The sequence below is a fragment of the Rhinolophus ferrumequinum genome, chromosome 22 (assembly GCF_004115265.2).
Source record: "Rhinolophus ferrumequinum isolate MPI-CBG mRhiFer1 chromosome 22, mRhiFer1_v1.p, whole genome shotgun sequence".
NCBI classification, from domain to species: Eukaryota; Metazoa; Chordata; class Mammalia; order Chiroptera; family Rhinolophidae; genus Rhinolophus; species Rhinolophus ferrumequinum.
In genome coordinates, this window is record NC_046305.1 from 52,078,096 (window position 1) to 52,097,827 (window position 19,732).

Consider the following 19,732-nt stretch of genomic DNA (forward strand, 5'->3'; position numbering starts at 1 on the left):
GGAATACCTCCCAGCAGAGTGACGGCTTGAGTCAGATGGTTTCCTACACCACGTTCCGGGGATATTTTCCTTTGGTTGGTGTGGGGTTGAAACCAGTACTCTTCCACCTCCTGTCCCAACATGGTTTTCTTACAGGCGCCCGGGGAAATGGGAGAGCTGTTTCTTCTGGTCTAGAGTCAGGAGCTGTCTCTCACACAAGGTAGTGCTGGCCGGAGGACTGAGGAAGGAGACACTCACAGAGCTGCCTGGGTGTGGGGGTGGGGCAGTCAGACAGAGCCTGGTGGTGCTGAGGACACAAACACTTTATTTTTTCACAGGGTCAGATGCGGGTGATGACAGTGGATGGGGCAGATATTGCGAGTTGTGCAGATTTTGCGTTGGGTGTTTTGTGGGGCCCAACGGGGTAGGAAGAGCCACTGAGGGATACCCAGCCCCTCTCAGAAACGTCTCAGCGCTGGCCAAGGCCATGGAGATGAAGGTACAGAGGGAGCATGCTCGGCAGAGGATGCTCCCTGCAACTTTGTTTCCTCTGCAGTCGCTTGTCTCAGCATCGGAATCCAGGTCAACAGCAGCCCCCAGAACCCCCACAGCCGGAGCCCCCGGACTGCTGACCACTGCCACTGTCACAGGACTCAGAGCTCTGGCGCCGGCATCGGTGGGACCTGTGGCGCCTGTGGTGGCTCAGGCAGCAGCCGTCCCCAGAGCTGGGGCCACAGCTGCCCCCAGAACTGGGGGCACAGCCAGAGGGAGCTGGAGGCAAGCACTGTGCTGGGCTCTTGGGGGGGCACTTGGGGCTGGGGCACTTGGGGGTGGGGCACTTGGGAGGGGGCTGGCACTGCTGCTGGTTCTGCTGGCAGGACATCTCGGCTGGAGGGTCAGTGGGCCTGGATAGATGAAGGGAAAAGATTAGTGGGAAAGCCCCGGCCAGTGTCTCTATTGACAGTCCCACAAAGCCCTTGCTCCTCATACCAGCTGCTTCCTGAGCTGTGAAGTTCGGGAGGAAAATAGAAACCGACCTCAAGTTAAATTAACCTGAATAGACATTTCTCTCACTTCCCCTCCTTCCAAAAATAACGCTGGCATCTTCTTACTGGGCCCCACGTCTGTCTGTTTTCATAGAAACATGGAGGCAAATCCTCCCCGTCCTAGAGAATGTCTCTGGCAGGTGTGCATCTTTCAGGATAGGATGAGGGGATGCTGAGAGCCAGAGCTCTGGCGTGTCACAGACCCTGATGCAGCCCACAGAGATTCCTGGCTCACTGTCCCCGTCCTGTCCCCTGCTGCCCTCCAAGGTCCTCTTCTTGCTGCCTGCACATCAGACACCCCTGCTTCCCTCTTCTGTCCCCTGCAGACACTCACCGGCTCAGAGGAGGCAGGACAAGGCTCTCTCAGGATGCTGTGGGTGAGGAGCCTGGGGAGGGAGGCCTTTTATGCTATGATGGGCGGTGACACAGAGCCGAGCACACGGCTGCTTTCACAACCCGGGGGCGGGTGACAGCCGGGCACACCCCCATCCCAGCTCTCCAGCTTCTTCCTGCACTCGTGCCAAGATGTCTGGCTCGCGCGAACCAGGAAATCTTGATGACTGTTCCCCAGGCATGTTGGGGACCTGCCGTTTGTCCTTTCACTCATTCAGCTCAGGTGTTTAACTTCAGCTCTGCCCCTGGCATTTTGGCTGGGCAGTAAGGATGCTGAGGTGCGTATGTCACGTCTCCTGACCTTGAGCGTTTCCGGTTTAACTGGACAGACATCAGGGAAATAAACATTTATGTTGGTACCACGAGGTGGGTCCAGTGGTACCTCTGTCTTTTGGGTGTTAGTTCCCTATTGCTCTGCATCATCCCAACGGTCATGATTTGTTCGGTTGTCATCAGCTCACTTCTCAGGGTGTTGGTGCTCTGAGAGCACAGGACTCTGGGAATGAGATGTGTTGGGAAACGGGTGGAGGAAGGGATCCAGGCACTGGATCCGGGGAGGCCCTTAAGAGAACTGAAGCAAAGGTAGAATTATATAAACGAGCAGACAGAACGCCAGAAGAACCTACGATAGTTGTGATCGTGAGACTCATACTTAGTAGCGAAAAGTCCAGTTGGTCTGTATTTACTCTCCTGTGGGATGTATGCTATTGGTTATAAAAATACAAACATTGAAATGATCTACCAGTGTGAAATATTTAAGATAATTATCGGGAGTCACAAAGATGATGTGTCGCTAACGAGCGATTGGTGACGGTGGTGCTGCTGTTACGTGCGTCACATTTAATAGAACAGATCTGATCATTGCTAAGGTGTGCGTATGACGAGTGTTTATAAAAATCTGCATCCTATTATCCCTTTGGATTGTATGCTAGTTCTAGAGGTGAATTTCTCCTTGACTTCGTCTCCGCTATGACTGCAGTTTGCTATTCGTTTCCAAATGATTATAGTCAGAACTACCACAAACATTAAGTATATTGAAATTACATGGGAATTTTAAAGGGAATATTTAAATGGACAAGACACGCGATTCTTTTCTGTGCTTGACAGTTTATTGCTTTTAGACACAAAATTCCTTATACGGGTTTGCATTTTACAACTTACCCGCTTTAGAGCCTAGGCATTCCATGGTTTATGTTGAGATCCCTGTGGGAGACTGAATTGCACTGGGTCACAAGAAGGGGTGCCTTGGGATGGAGGAAGGGGGACAGGGTGTGAGCTGCCTTTGACCATCCTCACTGATAGTCTTCTGGCTCCAGGAGCCTCCTGCTGAGGGGATAGGTGTAGGCTTGACCCCAAACTGTGCCAGAGCATCCATTTCCTCACAGCGTTGAGGACCCCACCAATTGAGAGTGCACTGGAAGGAAGTACTCGTGAAGGATCAACTGGGGCTTCCTTACACCAGACGGGGTGGTGGAGCTGAAGGAGGACAGAAAGTGTTGAAAACCACATGGTTCTTTCTTCCAGTTTTGCTGGCGAAGGAGGCTAAGCGAATGCCAGATGGGAAGGGGGCCATTTTCATGAAAGTGTGCTGTTGGGGAACTCTGGACCTTCTAAAGGGTTCACCCTGGTCCCTGGTCTGCGGATCGAGATACCGCCTTCTGTGTTTTCTCTCATAGGTCTCATAGGTGCCTTGAGGGCCCTCTGCTTCCTAACTGCCACCACCAGCCACCCCTCCCCCCCGAAATCCCTTCTCCTTTAGGTCATTCATTCCTATATTCCATTTAATAAACTTCTATTGACTATCACCAATAGTCCCCACCCAAAGACCACCAGGAACACACCTATTGTAGGACAGACATGTATGGACTGGTTTGTTGCCAGGAGGGACAGAGTACACCATGGGGGAACATTGAGAGGTGCTTGTTATAGGATTTGGGCTCATGTTAGGTAATTTGGGGGAAGTGAAGTTTTGTTCTAGATTAGGTGCTTTCAGACAGCAGGGGCATTTCTACGATGGGGTATCTTAACTTTGAACTAGAAAGCAGGGGCAATGGGGCAAGGTGCAGGGACAGAGTCCCAGAGAGCTGTTTCCAGGCTCTCGGCTTCACGTGGAAAGGTGCTGGCTCGGGTCGCAGATGGCCGTCAGCTGTGACTAGTTGGCCATCAGCTGTTACCAGTGAGCCATTAGCCACTTATAGAACTGCCGTGGCTAGGCCGGCGGGCTGGTTGGTCGGCAGAGAAACGGACGGCAGATTGTGCATCGTGTGGCTCCTGCTTCCTGTGTCTTCAATCCAGCCACCAGCGAGACTATAAAGGTATGACTCCCCTCTCTATGGCTCCGTGGGTGTTCCTTTTTGGCCTCACCATGTCCTGCGTTCTGGTGTGGGGAGCGGGACCAGAGGCCCTCCATGATACAAGGCTAAAGCTGCAATTGGAGAAGAAGTAGCAACGCCACTTGTCAGCTAGAAAAGTGGATATTTGGTCATTTTTGTGGTTTGGACAATGCTCTTGGTTTGTGCTCAGACTGCTTGTTTTTGTCTTGCTCCCACATGGTCAAAGAATTAGCTTGTTTGATATCGGACCTCTGTGAGCTTGCTTATAGTCAGTCAGAGCACACATGGCCTGGCTGCGAGAGCCAGCCCAGCTCGTTGTCCCCAGTCAGGACGGCTCCGCCTTTTCTCAGTAATGATTATGGGCAGACACCACGGTCAGAAGTGGGACCGGAGCAGTGGAAAGAGGGGGGCATGGTATCTTTCTTCAGGGAGGGTACAGTCCAGCGGATCGAACAAAGACGTACTCGTTATACCCGCAATAAATGGCCGCCCTTTAGCATTCAAGTGCCGTGCAGCATGTGGGGGAAAAAGATGTGGGAGTTGAGACTGCTGCAAAAATGAATATTTCTCTGTATCTCGTGGCCTTGGCCTTACTGACAGCAGCAAGGATGGCAGTCGTTCTTCCCCGTGGGTTGCGATCCTGAGTCATTGGCGGTGGTGGGGTGAGGAAGGAAGGTAGGGACGTGGGGTGGGATAGTGGAGGAGAGAGGAGGGAACAATAGTTGCAAAAGGAACATGTATCACACGCTTTGGGATCGTTTCGAAGGTTCAAAACATCCTCGTCAAGGACTGTCGATGGGCAGCGTGCCCTTCATGACGCACCAGTGGGGGTCTCTCAGGCTCTGTCCTCACCCCAGCCCTGATTGCCTGTCTTGGGAGGTGCCACACAAGACCTGGGGATGGTGGTCATTCACGTCACCTCCACCTTGATGAGCTGCCCCTGTCTCTCACTCCTCCTTTTCCTCATGAGGTCAGGTACCCCGCGGGTCCCACCCGCAGGGCAGCCCTCCTGTGATGACAGAGATCGCCATCAGATCGTGGCCTGGTCCCTTCCCCCAGAGGACAACTCCCCGAGAGTCAACAGTCTCAGGAGTCACGGCCTTGGCCTGCTGTGGTCCTGATGCTTTGAGGAAATGCAGGGACTGGTCTGGCTGGCTGGAGCCTGGAAGGATTTCGTGACTCAGTCATTACAGTTAGTATTACAGGAGCGGGAAGCTCCAGGTTTACTTCCTGCAGCGCATTTTGGACATTCCATATCCGAAGTCAAGGACGGATCAACAAACACCAAATCCTCTCCCTTTGCTTCTAACTCACAGTTTGTTCTCAGTTCTGTCTCTTCCCACCCCCCTAACAACTGCCATCCAAGGCAAGCAGCTGAGTCATTCTGAAGGAGAATGGGAAGAGGTAGCCAGAAAGTGCCACATACCTATGCCCGTTTGAAGGTCTGTGTCACTAAGGATTTTAGGTAGAGCCCAATTTCCCCCTCATGGCTGAAGCTGTGGCAGCCCCCAGAGCTGAGGCTCAGCTGAGGAGACTGCAGGTGGGCACTGGGCAGAAAATTGGAGGGGAACCTTGGGGGACACTTGGGAGGGGCTTGAAACTTTGGTTTGCAGGCAGGAAATGAGTGGTGGGATTGGGAGAAGGTGAGGGTGGTGAGTCTTAGTTAGACGTCTGTCTGTTATACTCTCCAGCCCCAAGCCCTTTGCGTCTTCATGGCCAGTGTCTGGAGTTTTGAGGAGAGAAGGAATCTAAGAACCCCCAAGACTATCCACATATCTGTGCCTCAGTCTTCCTGTAGGAGCTATTCTTGATTTTTATTTATTCATTCATACAAATCATTCATTCTTTCAAACCACTTCTATTGTGCTGGATAAAGGAGATTCAAAAATGGGGGAGATGCTACCCCATCTTTTGGCTGACCGTGTAGTGGGGCCGAGAGGCACATAATGAAACACGCATGAACCCGCTGAATATGTGGTCATACATGTGTGTGGGGGGAGTCCTCAGGACTGAGGTCAGAGTTTTGGGGTGTCAGTCCCCTGTTGCTCTTCAGTGACTCTGAGTGAATAATGTATCCAGATGTTGTCTCCTGCTATCGCTTGGGATGGTCGATGAGATGAACAGAGCTGTGGAGGCTGTGATCTGCTGAGGCTCAGAAAACCCAGGCAGGGCAAGTAAGAGGAGCTTGTGGAACCCAGGAGGTATCGGGCATCCACCAGGAGGAAAAGAGAAAGCTGGTATGGAAGGGAGGAGGGAAGGGGAGCACCACGGGCAAAATAATATGCTGGTTGAGAGCGTTTACTTTGGAGACAGAAATGGCTGGGTTTGAATCCCTCCTTCTTCTCTTACAGCTGTGTTAAGGTAGAACTACCGGAGGAAAGAAAAAGCTAGTCACACAGGGGCACGATGAGCCAGAGTTGTCGCAGGGAAAATGGAGATGGATTAAGAAATCTACCAAGGCTGTGGTGACATGCCTTGCTAATGACCAAATGTTTAAGGACCATTGTGACAGTATCTGAGTGACTGTAGTATTGACTCTAAGGGAGCCAGGGGTAGTAACTTAGAGAAGAGAGTGATTCAGACTGGCTGGCACAGTTAAGAGCGATTAGCCCAGAGATGAATGCTAATTGATGGGTGTGATGATGATGAGTTTGGTGATGGCAATGACCGAACACCTGACCTACAGGGGCCCAAGGTTGTGGAAAGTGCAGTTGCATTAGCCGGGTGGCCTGGTCTCATTGCATTCATTGTGACAATAGACCCGTATTCCCCCCTGAATCACATGTTAAATGTCCCTAAGAATGAGACACATCATTTATCTTAAAATGACAGATTTTGATAAATCATCATTGTTATACTACGGGCATCTGACTATCCTGACACAGGGAAGGCTGGAGGTGTGGCCGTCCTCTTTCGGTTGCCAATATATCGTAGCCGAGTAGAAAACTCAAGCACTTGCAAGATATTTGTGTGAAATGTTTTTTTTTTTTTTTTTTTTTTTTTTTTTTTTTTTTTTTTTAACTGAGACTCAGGGACTGAGTACAGAAGCCTGGGAAAGGGATGAGAACAGGCTAAGTTTTAAACAAACATGTCACCATTGGTACAGCAACCCATCCCCTTGCCTTACTTAGCTCTTATCTTTGGTGTGGAAGTAAGCAGACACTAGACATCCTTTTGGTCACCACCAAACCAACAATTTTGGTTTCTGTCCTCACAATTGTGCCCCAACGGATGTCTGCTGGGTTTAGCAGCCTCCTACCAGTATCTATGCAATGCCCACGGATGAGAAGCCCCCCGAGTATAGATCCACCTTTGTCCAAATCTGTTGTCTTACAAGGGCATAGAAAACACCTCCAAGGGACACACTGGGATGTAAGCTCCCTGAGAGCAGAGCTTTGGTCTCTCTTGTTCCTCGCCAGTTCAAATACCTAGCTGAGTGCCACACAAGTACTTGCTGAACGAATGAAGGAGTGAATGAGTGGGTTTGGGCTTGGCCTGGGAAGTCCCCAGATGAGGACTGAAAAATCTGTCTCTTTGCAACTCCTGAGAACTCACTTTTCAGGGACCCCTTTTAGTGGTGGAATCATAACTGACATAACCTCTGGCTTCCCCTAAGTGTCCTGGGGGTCTCAAATCTCAACTTTATCGGTTGGTTCTGGTCCCACTTCTCCACACCTCGGAGTAGATTTACCAACCACAGGGATTCTGGTGACACGTAACAGGAAGTGCAGAGTCTCTAAACCTGGTTCTAGGGACACATAGCCGTCAGGACTCTGGTACCAGGGTGTCTGTGGAAGAGACGGGTCTTAGTAGCTTAGGCAGCAGCTGCCAGAGCTGGGGCCACAGCAGGAGGAGACTGGCAGGGGCTGCACACTGGAGTGGGCATTGGCACGGGCACTGTGGAGACGAGCCGTGCTGCTGGTTTTGCTAGCAGAGCATCTCAGCAGGAGTCAGTGACCAGAGAGGAAACAATCATGGGTTGCAGAAGCCTCTGGCTACCATCTCTTCTCTGATGGGTATTGCAGACCCCTGGCTCCACTTCTGAACTAAGAATTATGGAAAGGAAATGAAAATCAACATGGAGTTAATTTAGCCTGGAAAGCTGCACTTTCCTCATTGGCCTCCCGCTAGGGGGCCTCCCCAGTGGGTGCTGAGGGCCAGGGAGGGATCTGAGACAGTGAAAGGGGCAGGTGACGGTGCTTCCCTGAGTTTGAATTCCTGCTTCTCCGGTAAACAGCTGGTGACTGAAGAAAGAAAAAGCTGTAAAGTGACAGAGGCACAGTAGACCCAAGATGCGAGGAATAAAATCAGAGAGAGAGACAAGAAATCTATAGATGCCACAGTGACATGGTTTGCTAGTTAAGACACAGTGACAAATGTACTGACCATCTCTCAGTACAATAACGACTGTGCGATTTCTTCTAAGAGCTGCAGGAGTGGTTTGGGGAAGGACTGATTCGAGGGGGTTGGGGCGACTCCGGGAGAGTAGCTGAACTGTGACTCATATTTCATGGGTGTGGTGATAACGAGGGTGAAATGGTAAAGCGTGGGTACACCAGGGTCGCAGCGACTGGCCAAGAGTTTTGGGAATTACGAGTCTGTACACTGGGTGGTATGTTTCCATTGTATTTTATTTTCCCATAGAGATGCATTGCCCTCTGAAACATCACATGTAAGAATGAGATAAATCTTTTAAATCACAAATATTAACTACAATGATGCCAAAGCATTATTTATTTTTTTTTTAAATAAACATTGGTAAAAATTACTTGTCTGGTTAGTCTGTTATAGGAAAGCCTGTAGGTGTAGCCATCCCTTTTGGATGATCAAATAAATAATGAACACCCCTGGGAAGGGCATGAGCACAGAGGCCTGCTATTCCCTTCTTTCTTGGTTGTTGTCTTTGGATGTGGAAGCCAGCAATCCCTTGTGTCCTTTTTCGTCACTACCAAAGCCACTATCTCAGTGTCAATATTTTGCCCACGCTGGGTGTCTTCCCTGGGTTTCGTAAACCAGTACTAGGGTGCACACAGCCCCATGGGATGAGAGAGGCCAAGTGAACCGAGAGGCCACTTTACTTCACTCTTTGTGTCATATGTGAAATCGGGGACTGCCACCTATAGACCCATAGGAATGGAAGTTCCCGAGAGAAAAAACTGTCTGCTGTACGCCTGCGTAGCGCCTAGAACCGACCATGTGACAGAGGCTCCATAAAAGTGTGTTGAGTGAAAGCAAGGGTCCCAGGCAGGGACCTGGTGTCACCCTGATGAGGTCTGGAGAATCTGTGTTTTTTTCACGGCTGGGACCTCCCCTTTTCGGCTCCATTTTAAAAACGTCCTCTCTGACTTTCAAGGTCTCTTTGGTGTTGCAGTCAGGAGCTCCATAGGTTGGCCCTGCTCCCTGTTCTCATCACGCAGATGCAATTCCATCAGAGCCATAACCCTGTTGATTCTCAGAGTGGCAGGGTGAGGTACTCCTGAGCCTCAAGTCTTTTTCGACAGCCTCCTGTGGAGGCGTGTTCGAATTCTCCAGTTTTCCAGCCTGTGGCTTAGTGTTTCAGTCTGCAAAGCTGTTGGGCCTGTGTGTGGACAGCGCTCACACCTGGCGTTCCAGGTTCTGTAGGCCGCTCAGGTGAGGCCTCGCTCTTCCCTGGAGCCAGGCCTGTCCTCCCCTCCCCTCCGCCAAGACTCACGCTGGCTGAGTGCTCTCTGATGGTTTCTAACCGGACTTAACCTCACGGCCAGAGCTGTGGCTCCTACTTCAAGGCCACGGTCTTTCTGATCCCCCAGGTTTAATAACTTCCAGGCCTGATAAAATCCCTTTTCAACGTCATGAACATATGAATTTACCTGTAGTTCCCCCCTGCCGCCGTCCGTTTGCTCGGCTCAGTCCCTAACATTTTAAATGGTCGCCATTTGATTGGAGCGTGAGCCCTGTGACATTTCTCTGGCTTCCTGGCACTTCACGTGAGACGTCACTCTTGGTCCACGGGGAGGAACATTATTTTAACCTCAGCGGCATCTGAGTTTTATTACAAGTTAAGCCAAGACGTGGGGCTGGACAGAGGTTCGTGGTTGTGTAGAGTTCAAAATTTAGTTAAGTATTTGCTCCTTACATTACATTAACTTATCATTCCAGCAACACTTCCCGTTTTCTCTTTTTTTCCCTTACAATTTTCATGTCACAGACTCCAATCATGTCGTTGACTGAACTCCCAGCCACGGCTCCCGCCGCTGCCCCGAGACCTAGCTGACGTACACACTTCTCACCGTCCGTCTCTCTCCTGCATCGTCACAGAGTCCCCTCACTTAACCCTCCTTCCTGAAGTGTCTGTCTCCTTCCTCCATCTTTTTATTCAGCTCTTTCTCTGCCAATTGTTTTGTTTCTGTGCCTCCCGATTCCTTGTTTTTTAATTAGGACTCAGAAACAGCTTATCGATATCAGTAGAAGTCCCGTATCACACACCGGCAATTCCCAGATTGTTAGCAACACCACTCGGGGTTCACAGGAAAAAGCAGCCCTTCCGCTGAGAGTTGCAGGGCCTCCGACCAACACAACTCTCGTCCTTCTTTCAATCTCCATTCCCACCTAAAAACTGCACGGCCCTTCTGTGAATGGAGGGGAAACTGCGGGTTTTGCCTGGTCCAGAACTAAGATTCTGCCCCCTGAGCTGGGTTGTGTTGCCAAAGAATTGAGAGGAGGGACCGAGTGAAATGATACATGAGTCGCACGTGGTCATGATAAACAAGCTTTATTCTTTCACAGGGCCAGGTGCAGGGTCAGCGTGTGTGAGGTCCAGGCATCAGGCTGGGAGACCATCTGGACAGAGCTGAGAACCACCCCCGGGAACATCCCAGCTCAGCCTGGGAGGTGAGAAGGGGGTGTCCCCGAAAGAATGCCTCCCGCTGGGCTTTTCCTTGGTCCTTTGGCTTCTTGTTTCCTCTAAAGTTGCTTGTCTCAGCATCAGAATCCAGGTCAGCAGCAGCCCCCAGAGCCGTGGTGGCCACAGCCGGAGCCCCCAGACTGCTGACCACTGCCACTGTCACAGGACTCAGAGCTCTGGCGCCGGCATCTGTGGGACCTGTGGTGCCTGTGGTGGCTCAGGCAGCAGCCACCGCTGGAGCTGGGGCCACAGCCAGAGGGGGCTGGAGGCAAGCACTGTGCTGGGCTCTTGGGGGGGCACTTGGGGCTGGGGCACTTGGGGCTGGGGCACTTGGGAGGGGGCTGGCATTGTTGCTGGTTCTGCTGACTGGACATCTTGGCACAAACTTGACCTTGAACAAATAAAAGAAACATTTTGAGCACAGAAGCTGCAGAAGTTTCAACGCCGCACCCCCGACCCCACCATAGATTTTGTCCAACACTTGTCTCCCGTGACCAAGCAGTTTTCTAAGCCAAACTCTGAGGGAGAGAAGTGGGAACGTGGAGGGGACACCTGCAGTTGGATAGAGCCTCTTCCAGGATGTCAGAGGGCCGCGTGTGCATCCAGGACAGCACTCAGAACAAGAATGGGAAGGAATCCTGAGGACCTGTGGCTTTGGGGGTTCACAGCCCCCTGACAGGTGCCTCAGTGGCTCCTTCCTCACCGTAACCCTCCCCCCACTGCTGCCCGCTATGGACCTCTTCCTGCTGCTTCCATTCAGATGAGTCCTACCCCCCAACTGTCCCCGCTGACGGTCTGTCCCCTCAGACACTCACCTCAGACACAGGAGTCAGGACAAGGCTCTGTCAGGATGCTGTGGGTGAGGAGCCTGGGGAGGGAGGCCTTTTATGCTATGATGGGCGGTGACACAGAGCCGAGCACACGGCTGCTTTCACAACCCGGGGGCGGGTGACAGCCGGGCACACCCCATCCCAGCTCTCCAGCTTCTTCCTGCACACGTGCCAACTGCGCACTATTTTCCCACTTGATTTAATTGCGATATTACACATGTGTCCCCTAAGCTGATTTTTTTCAGTCTCTGAGTCCAAGATGAGCTCACAAGAAATACATTTTCTTCAAATCACAGTAGCTGGCAATGAGCAATTCTCTAGTCACACACTATCCCCACTTAATGTCCAGAGGGAAGTGTCGCATGGTCGTGGCGGCCAGTCTGACAGCTCTTGTCACCACAGAGCACTCCCAGCTCTTCCTGTACTGATCCAGGTCACATCCGACATGTCCCCCCTGCTCACAGGACTTACAGAGCCGCCCCACTCCGCCCCACTGTCCTGCTAAGAAAATCATCCTCTGCTCTTATGTTTTATTTAATTCCTAGCTTCCTACTTTCATGTGATGGTGTTTATAGCAGGGCCTCTTCTCCAATTTCCTAATATACACAGTGGAGACCGGGGACTCCTCCGGGGCTCTCTTTTGGAGTTGGGGACATTTAGGTGCTATGGTTTCAGGGTTGGGGCTTGAACGGAAAGCCAATGGTTGGAATGGACCCGACCCTGAGATTGAGGAGACTCTTCAGCTGTTGTTACCTAATGACTCGTGACTGTACCGTCTGGACCAAAAAGGACAAGTTCCTGCTTCTATTGAACCACAGGCCAAAGAGAAAAACTGTTGATTTTTGTAGCGATCTGAACCCCCAGACGAGGTTACGTGTTTTTACATGCTCCACGGCACTGCTGTTTCTCTCCACTGCACCTCTATTCCTCTTAACGGACGCCACAGTTAAATTCATTGTTTGTGTTTCTCTGCTAGATTGTCAGCCCAGAGAGGACAGGCTGCATTTCCTTCCCAGCCTGCTTCCCTGGAGCCAAGCTCAGTGCCTGGCCCACAGCTGACGCTCATTTCAAGTTTGTTAACTGCAGGAACCTGGAAATTAAGGATTGAGGGAGAAGAAGTTCAGGAGGAAGGCCTAGCGGTGGGAGGGTCAGGTCTGTAGGAGAGAAGACGGTGAGTGATGTCCCCCTCCTGGCCCCACCCCAAGGTCAGGCTGGACTTTTTTGAGGGACCCCAAGTGTGATGTTAACACCACTTCCATTAGGCTGACCTCTTCTCTCTGTATCCTCATCCAAACGAGGACACTACAGAGTAACTGCACTGGGACATGAGTTGTAAACCAGGACATTCCAGGTACACCAGGAGGGAGAGTGGCCCCGTTTTTGTGGCGTTATCTAAGCTTGCCACATCCAGCAAAGCTGATGAAAAGAGAAGGGAGTTTCCCACTATTCTCTCTCTCTTCATCCTCACCACAGAGTGAAAAATTGTTTCTCTTTCATATTTTCCCCTTTCCAATCTAGTATTAGATCCAGCTGTGGGGTCCTCGTGATCTGAGGAAAATGGCCACCACAACTGAAAGGTGGCAGAGAGAAAGCATGGCCACAGGGGTTCAAGAACCTCTTCTGGAGACGGGAGAATGTCAGTGAGGGTATAAATTCCTTCCCCAACTGTCTCCATCCTCCGTCCTGTGCTAACACTCAGAAGGCTCAATACAAGTTCTTTCTCTATAGGGCCCTGAAATAACCCAGGGGGTCACTAAGTTTCATTGTCATTAGAGTGAAGTGAGAAAATCAAAATTATCTAAAGGCGGGAAGCCAGTCCTATGGGTTTTAGTGGTCATAAAAGAATAAGACACATTTCCTATAAAAAAAGACTTCATTCAACATATTTAATTAACTGTGTGTACCTGCTTTTTACCAGTTAACCAAAGGCCATGACAAATTTTCTCTGTAAAAAAATATAAATCCATGATATAATATTATTGTAATAGTAAAAATTACTTAAATTATATATGGATTATTAAAATTTGTAGTCCTAATTATACAGTTTTTGACTATAGTTAGATATTATAATAGATTCAAGTGTTTTTGAGTTTAGATAAATTCACTAAATAAAACCATATACATTTTCAACTCTGGTCAGTTTACTTACTTGTCTATCAACACCTAACTGGGTCTGCACTCTTCGTGCCTACAACTCCATGCTGCTCGCTGCCATGACGTCCCTGGAGGGGGCTCATGCCACCGGACAGCCCCAGTCCCCATCCCTTACCCACACCTCATTGCCAGGGGCCGAGGAGGCATAGTGGATTACACCTGACGGTCGTGGTCACTGGGGCAGCCTGGAAATGTTGTGCACATTACATTACAATTCTGACTTACAATTTGTTTCATGATTTATTTATTTGTCTGTTTGTGGGTCTGCCTTTGTAGACTCATGAATACAAGAATAGAATTCTTTCATAGCCATACCTGCTCCCAGGAAAGCACCTGAGACAGGATCTAAATCAAGGCACATCAACTGAGGGAAGGCAGGAAGGAAGGAAGGATGGAAGGAAGGATGGAAGGAAGGAAGGAAGGAAGGGGGAGTGTCAGGCTCCCAGGATGCCCCAGGTGGTGTTATGTGGACAGTCATCATGCTTCCTGGTTGAACCTCACTAGTTGGACATTGTGCAAACGCCCAGGGAAAATTCTGGAAGCCTAGTCCTGGGGGTGTGCCCGGCTGTCACCCGCCCCCGGGTTGTGAAAGCAGCCGTGTGCTCGGCTCTGTGTCACAGCCCATCATAGCATAAAAGGCCTCCCTCCCCAGGCTCCTCACCCGCAGCATCCTGAGAGACTTGTCCTGACTCCTGTGTCTGAGGTGAGTGTCTGAGGGGACAGACCGTCAGCGGGGACAGTTGGGAGGCAGGACTCATCTGAATGGAAGCAGCAGGAAGAGGTCCATAGCGGGCAGCAGTCGGGGGAGGGTGACGGTGAGGAAGGAGCCACTGAGGCACCTGTCAGGGGGCTGTGAACCCCCAAAGCCACAGGTCCTCAGGATTCCTTCCCATTCTTGTTCTGAGTGCTGTCCTGGATGCACACGTGGCCCTCTGACATCCTGGAAGAGGCTCTATCCAACTGCAGGTGTCCCCTCCACGTTCCCACTTCTCTCCCTCAGAGCTTGGCTTAGAAAGCTGCTTGGTCACGGGAGACAAGTGTTGGACAAAATCTATGGTGGGGTCGGGGGTGCGGCGTTGAAACTTCTGCAGCTTCTGTGCTCAAAATGTTTCTTTTATTCGTTCAAGGTCAAGTTTGTGCCAAGATGTCCAGTCAGCAGAACCAGCAGCAATGCCAGCCCCCTCCCAAGTGCCCCAGCCCCAAGTGCCCCAGCCCCAAGTGCCCCCCCAAGAGCCCAGCACAGTGCTTGCCTCCAGCCCCCTCTGGCTGTGGCCCCAGCTCCAGCGGTGGCTGCTGCCTGAGCCACCACAGGCGCCACAGGCCCCACAGATGCCGGCGCCAGAGCTCTGAGTCCTGTGACAGTGGCAGTGGTCAGCAGTCTGGGGGCTCCGGCTGTGGCCACCACGGCTCTGGGGGCTGCTGCTGACCTGGATTCTGATGCTGAGACAAGCGACTTTAGAGGAAACAAGAAGCCAAAGGGCCAAGGAAAAGCCCTAGCAGCTGGCATTCTTTCTTTCAGGGATACCCCCTTCTCACCTCCCAGGCTGAATTGCTGATTTGTTCATGGGGGGGTGGGGCTGGCTCCCTTCAGAAGATGCTACACTTGTATTTCCCAGGAGCGTGTGGGCTCTCCCTTCTCTCTGCCTCACTGTGTTATCACCTGTGTTTGACCAGGTAGAAAAATAAAGCCTGTTTGCTCCACCCACCTCTCACTGGTCCTTCGCTCCACCCACGCGGCTCCAGGGCCTCCCTCCCTCTTGAAGGTCCAGCGTCCCAGCACCAGGAATAATCCTGGCGTGGGACTGGAACAAGAATGGGTCAGATTTTTCTCACATGGAGGGGCCCTGTGGGAGAACTTTGGGGGTGGGAGGGGGACGGTGGTGTGGAGAGAGGTAGCTGAGAACACTCTCGGCAAAGGGCTGGCTTTTCCTGTGTCATGTGTTGGGGAGGCACAATCTGATGTGGGATCCCGGTCTCTGTGGAGGTGGTAGAGAGGACCAGAAGGAGAGAAGGAGGAAACCAAAGAGGATGGAGGGCTTGGAGGCAGAAGGAAGGGTCTGAGGGAGGAAGGTCAAGTCAACCTACAAACGATGGACTTTAGAGAGAAGTGAGCTGCAAAATTACTAAATTCTGAAGAAACTGGAACCCAGGGTTTCTCCTAAGGGAACACCTAAGGGGCGTTCAGCAAATGAGAGGCTGAGAAAAAAGAAGACGTGAGAAGTGCCTCAGGGGTTACATATTGGATAACTGGACAACTCTCTCAAGGGATCTGAGAGAGAATGGAACTCATTTTCATTATCTTTTGGCTGTTGAATGATACTTTCCAAATTCAACAAGATTAGAGACACAGCCATGTTAGTTCCATCAGGTCCCAACTGGGGGCGCCCCTGTCCAGCTCTGGAGTAGGTGCAGCACTTGGTTGGCATTTCCCTGGGATCGCTAGATTTTTGAAATAATGATGCAGAAGAATGGGGTCTGTGACAGCCAAGCCTGATGGTTCTTGAAATGGGTTCAGAAAGATGAAAAGACATGGTATAACTGAGGCTACAGTGAAAGTGGAAATTCTTGGCCAAAGCCCGAGTTTCAGTGTGGAAACTCTAGATAGGGGAGAAAACCTGTGTGAGACTTTGGGAATTCACCTGAAAGAAATGTGTTTTGGTCATTTCGTTGTTTAAAAAGTGGTCAGCTGGATGGTAGTTGTGCTTCAATATTCTTGGACACATAGTTTCTCAAGACACTGGAATAAAGAGTGTCAAAATGAACTCTGATTGGAGGTTGAGGCTCAATCTGCTCTGCCAATCAAATCACGTACCTGGCCGAGGTGGGGTTCCCTGAGGAAGTGGCCACAGATGTGGGGCTTACATTTATTTGGGCGGGCTTTGGGGTCACCGGGATACTATGAGGACCTTAAATGTGGGCTTTACTATTTGTCTTTTAATGTGAAAACTAAAGAACAAGGCTTGGGGTTCAGAAGCTTCTAGGTCAGATTTAAGCCCCTAAGCACCGCCTCATCAGGTTTCATGCTCTCGGTCAAGTTCAGAGCTGAGATACCAGGCGTGTCACAGGGGGTCAGAAGTAATCAGGCATCGTTCTGACACTAGACATGGCTCCCAGCAGGTGAGGTCCAGTGGGTGGAGGAAACATGCATTCTCCAAATTTGATTAGGGGTGCATCAAGCCATCCTGGGTCCCATCCACTTTTCCAGTCATTCATAACACAGATATTTGTTGAGCACATGTTGTGTGCCAGCTGCCACTCTAGGCAGTGGGGGTACAAAGGGGACTTGACACAGTCCTGACTCACTTGGAACAGACAAGCAGGAGGGTCCTTTCCAGGCAGGACTTACATCTCTTGCTCTGCTTTGACTTGTGCTATGTCATCTGAAGGTTTATGTCCGCTGCCCTACGTGTGTGTTGAAATCCTGACCGTCTCGCGGATGGCGTTAGGAAGTGGGGCCTTTGGGAGGTCATTACGTACTGAGGGTGGTGCTTCTTTCCTTTCCCCCACGCTGAGGCCTGGGCTTCCTCGGTGGTGCTCTGAAGGGTCTGAACTGGCCCACGAAGCTCGTTGCCTTTGCTTTCCAGAGCTCTGTGCTACCCCCAACTCGTGCCTCTGTCTTTGACCTGTGGAGTATAAAGACTCCCACAGACTGAGCACCATCTGACTGTGTTGTGTTTGGACCACTTTCCAGTCAACCCAGGGCTTTTCCCTTGTCCTAACTCCCCAGAGAACAGCCTTGCGCTGCATGTGATGGGGCCACAGGCCAGAGCGGGGTGGGTACAGTTTCCTCCACTCCAAAGGTGAAAAGTCTGAAAAGTCGGGAACTGTCAGGGAAAGGCCTGGCGTGTTTTGACACAGATGTGAGCAGGGTCCTGAGGTCGCAGGGCGTCTTTACTGCCCCCCACTCTCTCCTCTCCCGAGCAGTACTCCTCTCACACTGATCCAAGCTCTCCATTCTGCACCTTCGCCCAGCCCACACCCTCAGGACCCGTCATTTGGTGAGCTTTCCAAATCTGTTTCTCCAATGTCAAGTGCTTCACTTTTGATGCTCTATGTCCTCTGTTCTCTTTCTCAGTCTTCATTTCACAGCTGGCTGAATAGTCTCCTCCACCCTCTGCTCCCCGTCCTTCTCTGCCCACTTTGGAGTCTCTGTCCTTTCTCACCCGTCATTCAATTGGGGACCCCAGAACACTGTTCTTGCAGGAACTCCATGAGCAGACCCTGGGGAGTCCAACGTCAGTTCACAAGGGAAAACTCAAGACTTTCACTAGTTTGTCCCCACCAGTGCCCCTCCCCACCCCACCTCTGTCCTACGCAAACCCCGTAAGACCTTGTGTCAGTCGAGGGGAGCACGAGCTGCCACCTTTCTGTTCCTGAGACAGGGTTCTGTACTCAGGGCTGGACAGACACACAAACATGTTAGACATAGGTTGCCATGTGAAGGATAAGCTTTATTTTTCCACAGGGACAGAAGCAGGTGCTCCTGGAGACTAGAGGACAATCCCTCTGGGGGAGCACTTGGAAATCTCCAAGGACCATCTCAGCAGGAAGAGAGGATCATGGGAACAAAACGCGCCCACTGAGGCAGGTTTCAGTCATTTTGGAGCTTTCTTTTTTCAAATGTTTTTACTTAATCTCATGACTCAGGTCAGCAGCAGCCCCCAGAGCCATGGTGGCCACAGCCGGAGCCCCCAGACTGCTGACCACTGCCACTGTCACAGGACTTGGAGCTCTGGCGCCGGCATCGGTGGGACCTGTGGCGCCTGTGGTGGCTCAGGCAGCAGCCGCCCCCGGAGCTGGGGCCACAGCAGCCTCCAGAGCTGGGGCCACAGCAGCCCCCAGAGCTGGGGCCACAGCAGCCCCCAGAGCTGGAGGCACAGCAGCCCCCAGAGCTGGAGGCTGGAGGCAAGCACTGTGCTGGGCTCTTGGGGGGGCACTTGGGGGTGGGGCACTTGGGAGGGGGCTGGCACTGCTGCTGGTTCTGCTGGCAGGACATCTCGGAGGGACGGGTGTGAGCCTGGGCAAAACAAAAACAAAACAAAGTACTGGTCAGCAGGGGGCTCCAGGCCAATGTTTCCTCATTTAGTTGCAGATCCTTTGCCCCTAAGATCAGTTGCTCCTCAAGTCACGGTCAGAAGACAAACGGAAAGGAATTTGGAGTTAAATGGGTCTGATGAGCTGCCTTCCATCCCTCCTCTCTCCTGCCAGGAAAGCAAGCTGACAGACTTCCTGACGATGTCCAGGGACACTGCCGGCAACCCCACAGCGGCCTGGCACACAGACGCTGCATCAACGGCGCCCCCTGTAGGCGTGTGGTGCACACAACACACCACTGTCCAGACCTCATTTCTGTGGACGTCTATGAGCAGGATGCAAGTCCCTGAGGCTGTAAGGCCAGGAGTGCGTGTCTGGGAAGACGAGGAAGGGAGAGATCCTGAGGTCCGCTGCACCGCAGAACCCCCGCATGGCCGTGGACCTTTCTTCCTCACAGTGCCGCCCTTCCCCGGCCTGCTGCTCACCTGAGCCTCTTTCCTCGCCTCTGCTGTCTTCCTGCTCCCCTCTCCTTGCTGAGGTACAGACATGTCAACCCCTTCAGCTCAGGCTCTCTCCCCAGCTGAGCACTCACCTGATTCTGTGGAGGCTGCAGAAGACTCTTCCTGGCGATTGTGGACCCAGAAGCCCAGACCTGAGTCCTTTTATGTTGTTTGGTGATGCTCAGCCCAAGTATGCGTCCTCATTCTCATCCCAAGACGACAGCACCATAAACTCCCAGGACCAGGCTTTCAGGATTTTCCCAGGCACATATTTTGGGGAATGACAAAAAGGAAGCAGGAAATCTCCATGACGATGCAGTGACTCGTGGCTCAGTCCCAACGGCCGCCATTCCACTTTTACTTATTCATTCATTCAGCTCACAGTCCTGCAGTCAGGAAGTATCCTTGGTGGGCACAGGTAACGGGGGGACAGACAGAACTGCCCTCGACTAGCCTCCAAGAAAGACACATGGACAACTGGACAGGTAAGGAGATCGAACGTGCTAATGCATGCAGCCCCTGTATGTGCAAAGACATCAGGCCGGGGCCACGTTGGGTGTCAGCTCGCAGTAGATTCCCT

At 51.6% G+C, this 19,732-nt stretch overlaps 4 protein-coding genes across 5 annotated transcripts; 1 reads left to right on the top strand and 3 right to left on the bottom strand.

Moving 5' to 3' along the window:
• Window positions 1-296: 296 nt before the first annotated feature.
• On the bottom strand, window positions 297-1,429 carry LOC117015210 (late cornified envelope protein 3D-like). Its single transcript, XM_033093712.1, has 2 exons — window positions 1,360-1,429; window positions 297-884 (listed from the first exon to the last, which is right to left on the bottom strand). Exon 2 carries the CDS (start codon window positions 860-862, stop codon window positions 563-565), a length of 300 nt encoding a protein of 99 aa, XP_032949603.1. The 5' UTR covers window positions 863-884; window positions 1,360-1,429; the 3' UTR covers window positions 297-562.
• Window positions 1,430-10,545: 9,116 nt separating this feature from the next.
• LOC117015250 (late cornified envelope protein 3C-like) lies at window positions 10,546-11,229 on the bottom strand. The gene is made up of 2 exons (XM_033093784.1): window positions 11,187-11,229; window positions 10,546-11,025 (listed from the first exon to the last, which is right to left on the bottom strand). The coding sequence occupies exon 2, from the start codon at window positions 11,006-11,008 to the stop codon at window positions 10,727-10,729; it is 282 nt and encodes a 93-aa protein (XP_032949675.1). The 5' UTR covers window positions 11,009-11,025; window positions 11,187-11,229; the 3' UTR covers window positions 10,546-10,726.
• Window positions 11,230-14,250: 3,021 nt separating this feature from the next.
• LOC117015451 (late cornified envelope protein 3D-like) lies at window positions 14,251-15,106 on the top strand. Of its 2 annotated transcripts, none has more exons than XM_033094150.1 (2): window positions 14,251-14,321; window positions 14,746-15,106. In XM_033094150.1, exon 2 carries the CDS (start codon window positions 14,763-14,765, stop codon window positions 15,042-15,044), a length of 282 nt encoding a protein of 93 aa, XP_032950041.1. In that variant the 5' UTR covers window positions 14,251-14,321; window positions 14,746-14,762; the 3' UTR covers window positions 15,045-15,106. The 2 variants fall into 2 exon arrangements, with proteins under 2 accessions (XP_032950041.1, XP_032950042.1); XM_033094151.1 differs by lacking the exon at window positions 14,251-14,321 and adding an exon at window positions 14,542-14,584.
• A 3,160-nt stretch (window positions 15,107-18,266) lies between these two features.
• Window positions 18,267-19,336, bottom strand: LOC117015465 (late cornified envelope protein 3D-like). Its single transcript, XM_033094171.1, has 2 exons — window positions 19,245-19,336; window positions 18,267-18,635 (listed from the first exon to the last, which is right to left on the bottom strand). The coding sequence occupies exon 2, from the start codon at window positions 18,612-18,614 to the stop codon at window positions 18,267-18,269; it is 348 nt and encodes a 115-aa protein (XP_032950062.1). The 5' UTR covers window positions 18,615-18,635; window positions 19,245-19,336.
• Window positions 19,337-19,732: the final 396 nt, after the last annotated feature.